Below are 6,531 nucleotides of genomic sequence, written 5' to 3'. Positions count from 1 at the left end.
AGAAGTTCAAGTTGCTGAAGCTCTTTAGTATGCTTCTGAGAAAGAAGAAGAAGCACGACAGGCTGGTGCTCAACTTGCAGAGACTCAGAAAAATTTGAGGATGCTGAATAATGGGACGGATCAGCTAGATCATCTTCTCAGTATTGGGCAAAGTGATAGATGTGGCCTTGGATATCAAGGAGAATGTTCTAAGGCTGAAGGTGTTTTTGTACCAGCAGGAAAAACTAAGGATGTAGCTACGTCTGCTACAAAGCCTGAGGTTAAGAGGTTTGTTGGGAGTGCAACACATGGGAAGACTGCAGTGAAGCCTGCAACTGGTGTGAAGAATGTCACTGCTACGCGTACTTCTACGAGTACTGCTACGGTCAATGATACGGCGACTGCTCCAGAGAGAGTTTCTGGATTGAAGAGTGCACCTCAACGAAAGTTTCGGCCTGTTTGTCATCACTGTGGTGTTATTGGACACATTAGGCCAAGATGTTTCAAGTTATTGAGAGAGAAAAATCAGATGAAGCAAGCTTATGGTATGAGGTATCATGGTCCTGTATGTTATTCTTGTGGAGTTCAAGGGCATATTCGACGTGACTGTTTCAGGTCTGTTCAAGGAGCTAATCATGGAGGATTTGGGCTCATGAATACGTGGTGTAGGAGATTTGATCACTATGGAGATGGTGGAATGAGATTTCCTCCTTACTTTGGAGGATATGGATCTTCATATTAGTTTTTGACCATGATGTGACTCATAGGGGGAGATTGAAGACGTGGTTTTCTATCCTGAGGTGATGAGTTCACATGCATAGTCAAAAAAGGGGAGATTGAAGATGTATATTCTGTATCAGTTCGTGAAGTACTACAGGAGGTAGTACATGTGTGTATCATGAAGATGGGCTTGGTTGAAGTTCGTGTTATGTGATGTCCGTGGGCTTGTTAAGCTTGGAGAAGAAGCAATATGTTTATTGGAAGATTTACATTAAGTGTAATGGATATTACTTGAAGAGGAAAAGGCAAGAGAGTTATTCCTTAGGAGAAAAAGGAAAGTTGCTTAAGTTGTCTTTGGAAGAACTTGGGGAGCAAGTTCTGGTTATCTATACATGGAGGACGTGCCTCTATGATGAGAGTTGTCTCTGGAAAAAGAAAAAGTCGAGAGATCATTGTTTTGTGCTTGTGTGATCAAGCCTTTGGTGTCACTGCTCTGCGCTAGGTGCTGACGTAGTTGGTGAAGTACTTCCGAGGAGTTGGAAGATTGAAGTCTAGATTCAGGGGGAGTTTAGCTCGGGGTTTGGAGGATCCTGATAAACAAAAGTCTAGGCTCTAGGTGAGTTTAGCTCGGGGTTTGGAGGATCCTGATAAACAAAAGTCTAGGCTCTAGGGTGAGTTTTAGCTTAGGATTGGGATAATCCTAAAGGATTCTTGTAATAGAAAAGATTGGTGTAAGACTTTCTTGTTCTAGTGAATTCGAAAAGAGAAAAACTTGTGTCTTGTTTATTTCTGCATTTTACTCTGGCCTCACTGCACTAACCTACACCGATGGGTTTTCCAATCCGGCAAAGGAACCTCTACGACAATGCTCTCAAACCGGTTTCCATCAACACACAAACTATGTTGGCTCTTGTTCTTGAAAGTCCAGCTGGAACATGCATAACTGCTTCGTCTTTAGCCCATTAATTTAGCGCCTCACTTCTCTGAGAGCCTTGTTCTACTCAAGAACCTCTCAGAACTCCTTCGCCCACCCTGAGTTCAGCGTGGCGCAAGGCATCTTAGATACACGGTTGTGATGATCCCCAAAGTTTTGGGAGCTCTGCAAGGGCCATAAATGTCGATCTGGTGAATCCTCACAGTGTTGATCTCAAGGAAGAACTCAACAACCTTTGAGACTATGTCCCTTTTGTGATCTCTACTCAAAACGAACCTCCATTTCTCTGTTCATACACAAAATGATAAATGGCTGCATAGTGAGGGGACTGGAGGCGAGTATGAGAAAGGTTTCAAGAAAAACAACTTACATATCTCCGAATGGTTAACACAAAGCTATAAATTTCTTATATTTGTTGTCAACGTATAGTATTGCAGAAGATGTACCACATTTTGCTTGCAAAGGGACTGAAAAGAGTCAATACACCAGCTTGGAAAAGTTGATATCAAAGAAAAGCTGAGAGGTCAATCTGGAGAAAAAAAAAGCATTTAGGCTTCCAGCATTTTTATAAGATATTATTGTCTCCAACATTTTTATTTCTTATTCTTCTTACGGGGGATAGTTGAGCAGAATACTGAGAAGTATATGCAACAACAAAAGTGAGCATCTTGTAAGCATCCATACTTATTTGCTTTGATGTAAAAGAAAGAGAACTCCTGTCCAAGAATTTATACATGTTTCTTTAACAAATGGATGAAGAAATCCAAATAATGCAGATGGCTAAGTTGAGATATGAGTACAAATATTATTAGCAGTTATACCCTACCTAGTGAGATTTAAAGAAGAGAAAGAGCTACAAATGATAAATACATATATTTATAAAAATCAAATCATTACCTTTAACAGAGTGTAGACTTCACGAATACTCTCTAGATCCCTTTGGGCCTTCAGAAATGAGAATGAAAACATGATGCTTGACTACATAATCTCTGATATATAGTTTTCGTTAATGAGACCTTGTCTTGCTCTTGTTTGAACTGCATAACATATCTGTTTACAAATATCAAAAATGTTGAACTTAGATGTGATATATGTTAGCTAGGTTTTAAAATAAGGGTAGGCAAGTGGGATCTTATAATATGAGCATGTACCTTTGTATCGATCAAGAGGAGCTCAACTTAGTTTAGTAGCGCAAATGATACATTTCCATACCAAATATTTATTAACTTGAGCCCTGTTCTTGACTGTATTCAATCCTGCAGCCAGAAAATCGTCCTTGATCTAGCAATATAATTCATAGGCTTGGTTTCAGAAATCCTTCCTTACAAACCAAATGATAAGAGAAAATCACAGTGACGTTGGAATTTAGTGTCCACTGCATTTACTGAGAATCATCAAAGTAAGGTAATGAAAATTAAATCCTCTCAGTGAAGGCAATTCATGTGAATCGAAAGAAACTTTAGTTTAAGATAAATCTCTAATACAGATATCAATTTACATAAAAGTTCTTTTTTTGATGAGCATATACCTCAGTGTCTCATTTGTTTTGGGAAGGATTTTGTAGTGCTATAGCTCTTTGTGTGTTGGATATATCTGATTTACAAAAAACGACCAAAAACACAAATCCTTGATGCTCTAATCATGTGCTGGAAGTACATTTGCACATGATCCATTGTAAATTTTGGGTTTTTTTAGCTTGGATTATGGTCCAGCTTTTTATAAGCTATTTTTTTACGAGAAAATAAATTTCAAATTCTTTTATAGCACATGGCCCATTTTTGAATTGAGACGGGCTTTTTCTTATCAAATATGTTATTGTGTATCTGCCTCATGTGTACAATTTTATATTCATGCGAGGGTATAAACATTTCAGTTTATAGTAAAATCAAACACATAAACATGATAGGTTATACCTTTCTCACATGATCAAGAGTTTTTTAATTTGGTTACTAAGTTCCTTGAGCTATATTTTCCCTGATTGTAGCAAGTTAGAAACCTACAAAAAAAGCATAACTGATGAACAACTTAGACTTGATAGGCATATCAAATTCTTCATAAACTTAAGCAAATGCAGGAAAAGTAACATAACAATTTAGGGTCTGTGTATGAAGCTCTCAATTCTGTCCAAAGTTTAAGCAATGTTAATTTTCTTTATTCTCAGATATATTGAATTGAAGCTCAAAATAGCACGCCAAAACTAAAGATATGATCCACTACAGCTCATAAAAAGACGAAAGGAAAAAAAGAAGAAGCAAAATCCATAAGAAATGTACAGCTGGGTTGAAAAGATATTCTAAACAAAAAATACAAAACTCTCAGAAACTGAAAAGAAAGAAATCTATAATAGTGAGAAATGCCTAGATTTGGTTTATTGTTGTCTTCTTATCTTTCTTGCTCCTTCCTAAAGGAAATTGTCAAAAGTCCATGTACAGAGAAAAATTGATTACAAAGAGGAGATGGAGGATACTTAAATTAGATTTAGTGGGAGGTAAAAAAAAGATTTAGTGGAAGGTCTAGCGGCAGGACCGTCTCAATTATTTTTTGGACCCTGTTCAAAAATATTAACGATATATTTAAAGCATAATGAAATAGCTTTAAAAATTAATAATCCTATTTATATATGTTTAACATTTTTTATAAATCATAAACTCTAAATTAATCTGTACTGTATTTAAATTTTGAAGTTTTAGATTATAATTTATGTATATATTGTTGAAAATTTCTTTAAAAATTTTATTTTTATATTCGGACCCTGTTCGACCGCTCCACGTGCACGTGCTATTAGACGGCCCTGTCTAGCGGCTATCAGTTATCAGATTTATGAGGAGGTTTCAACTTGTTTCAGAGACGTTGCAATATCATGAGGAGGAAGGTGGAGCGTACTTCATCACTAATCTTCTAGCCACTTGATCACATGGATAATATTGCTGCAATATCCTTACAATTTATATAATTTCCCTACTTCCTTCGTTGGACCTCTACTGACCAAATCAATATTCTTCTTTTTTCAAAAGTGTTCAGTATTCTTCTACAAATTAAAGATCAACTTTTCAAGGAACTAAAAAACAAGGCTAGTACGTCCCAAGAGTTACCCATAAACAAAAAGTTCTATGGCTAAGAGCAGTCCAAATTTGTTTGGTCTTTCGACCATGTGTGGAATCACAAAGACGGTCTCTGACAGAGGATGAAGAGCTGACAACTAATGAAAGCCATAACCAGAGAAGTTAACATCTCAAACCCAACAATTTTTGGGAAATGCCATCCCATGACTCTCTTAAGATAGCTTGTGATTGAAGGCATAGTGGCGATGATCAGTGCACACGTGTATATGATGAGGATCATTGTCTTTGGCTTGTTCTTGCGTAGCCACATCAACGAACCTAGAGCAGCTAAAGATATCGTGAACACCTGAACACAAACGTTCCGACAGAAGTAAGAAACAATTACAGATGGATCTTTCTAGAAGTAAAGACTTGTATGTATATATATACACACCAAATTCGCATTGGCTTCAAGCCCTTGCAAAACATAATCCCAAGTGAACTCCAGTCCTCGAGCACCAACCCAAAGAGGTGCCAACCTGTGTAAAACAGCATCTGCAAATGCCCATCCTGAGAAAAAAAACAAAATTTTTAAATCACAGTTAAAGCGCCAAAAGGAGTTTTTTTTAATTAACAGAAAAAAATCAACAGTTATATCCTGGAGATAGGGAACACGTTTTCAAATCTAGCAATATTTTTTGTAGCCGCAGAGTGATACACTTACCAAGGCCAACAGCTTGAAACTTGTGGTTCTGGGAGATGTTCCTGTGTGTTAACTGAGCCAGAGCAAAATAAAGACCAGCAACATCGATGAAGCCAATCATTGCTTTCAGTGCTTCCTGATACAAGGGAGATCGGATCCATCATAACATAACAAAACAAAACAAGCTAAGCAGAAATAAAGAAAGTCAACAGTATCCATCTATACTAATGAGTCAAAAAAAGAAGAAGAAGGAAATGCAACAGGTGACCAACAAAAGATAAGTTACAATTACAAAACATCTAACATTGTTCATCATTTGCATAGTATAGAATACAAAAAACAAGAGTGGGTTAAAGAGTGATCTTTAGCTTCAAGAAGATACCTGGTATGGGTCGAATACTTGAGTCTCAGATACTTGCAGAAAAGTTGCCAAACAAATAAGCTGCGATGAAAAAGCAAGCAACGAGCTTAGCTAAAAAAAGACATGTCTAAGAGTTTCAGATACAAATCAAGAGAGTTGAGCAAGAATGACCTTAACCAAAGCTGTGGCAAGGTAGACAAGAGCAGCCTTCACGGAGGTTCCAAGAGTGTCATATTCAGATCTGCGGATTCACATATCAAGAAAAATGGGGAATTCTCATCAACTATTCTAGATCACGAGGTAACCGATGCAATCAACGACAAAACCAAAAACCATTGCAAAGTTTGAAATCACAGATTCGAGAAGAGGAAGAAGGCATACAAAGGAGTGGCGGAGTAGTAGACGGCGTGGGGTCCAAATGTGAGAATCGCACAGTTGAAGAAGTGGAAAAGCGTCATCGTCCACCAAATGCAGAGGAAGACGTGAAGCTATGAAAACTGAGGAAGAAGGTTTTGGTGTATTGCTGCAATCTGAAAGACACAAAATTGAATTGATATCTTAATGGTTCATTCATTTATGGGCCCTATAAGCACTACGGTAAGCCCACTAATAGCAATATTATTTACCAAAATTTAACTGCTTATAATGGCTTAATGCTGCTGCTATTAGGGCTGGGTAATCGGAACCCAACCAATCAAGTTTCGGTTTGGGTTTTGTTTTTTTTCGAATAATGAATTTCAGTCCCATTCAAATATTATAAAAGTTCAAGTCGGATTTGGTTCAGGTTTAGTCA

General features: G+C 37.3%; 1 protein-coding gene across 2 annotated transcripts; it reads right to left on the bottom strand.

Moving 5' to 3' along the window:
- Positions 1–4,615: 4,615 nt before the first annotated feature.
- Positions 4,616–6,279, bottom strand: LOC111208502 (transmembrane protein 147). Of its 2 annotated transcripts, none has more exons than XM_048737615.1 (6): positions 6,120–6,279; positions 5,910–5,979; positions 5,760–5,819; positions 5,399–5,513; positions 5,198–5,244; positions 4,616–5,041 (listed from the first exon to the last, which is right to left on the bottom strand). In XM_048737615.1, the coding sequence occupies exons 1-6, from the start codon at positions 6,194–6,196 to the stop codon at positions 4,793–4,795; spliced, it is 618 nt and encodes a 205-aa protein (XP_048593572.1). In that variant the 5' UTR covers positions 6,197–6,279; the 3' UTR covers positions 4,616–4,792. The 2 variants fall into 2 exon arrangements, with proteins under 2 accessions (XP_048593572.1, XP_022563268.2); XM_022707547.2 differs by having other exon boundaries at positions 5,129–5,244; positions 6,120–6,278.
- Between the last annotated feature and the right edge of the window lie 252 nt (positions 6,280–6,531).

Source organism: Brassica napus, chromosome A8 (genome assembly GCF_020379485.1).
Source record: "Brassica napus cultivar Da-Ae chromosome A8, Da-Ae, whole genome shotgun sequence".
NCBI lineage: Eukaryota > Viridiplantae > Streptophyta > Magnoliopsida > Brassicales > Brassicaceae > Brassica > Brassica napus.
Note: the sequence above shows the minus strand (reverse complement) of the source record. Positions and strands in the feature narration are given on the sequence as shown.

Excerpts from the sequence above, each read along its gene's own strand:
- LOC111208502 (XM_022707547.2), bottom strand. The coding sequence starts at position 6,196 with ATGACGCTTTTCCACTTCTTCAACTGTGCGATTCTCACATTTGGACCC. Across the intron at positions 5,245-5,398 it reads GTTTCAAGCTGTTGGCCTTG|GATGGGCATTTGCAGATGCT; the intron begins GTAAGTGTATCA and ends TTTTTTTCTCAG. Across the intron at positions 5,042-5,128 it reads TTGAAGCCAATGCGAATTTG|GTGTTCACGATATCTTTAGC; the intron begins GTGTGTATATAT and ends GTTTGTGTTCAG.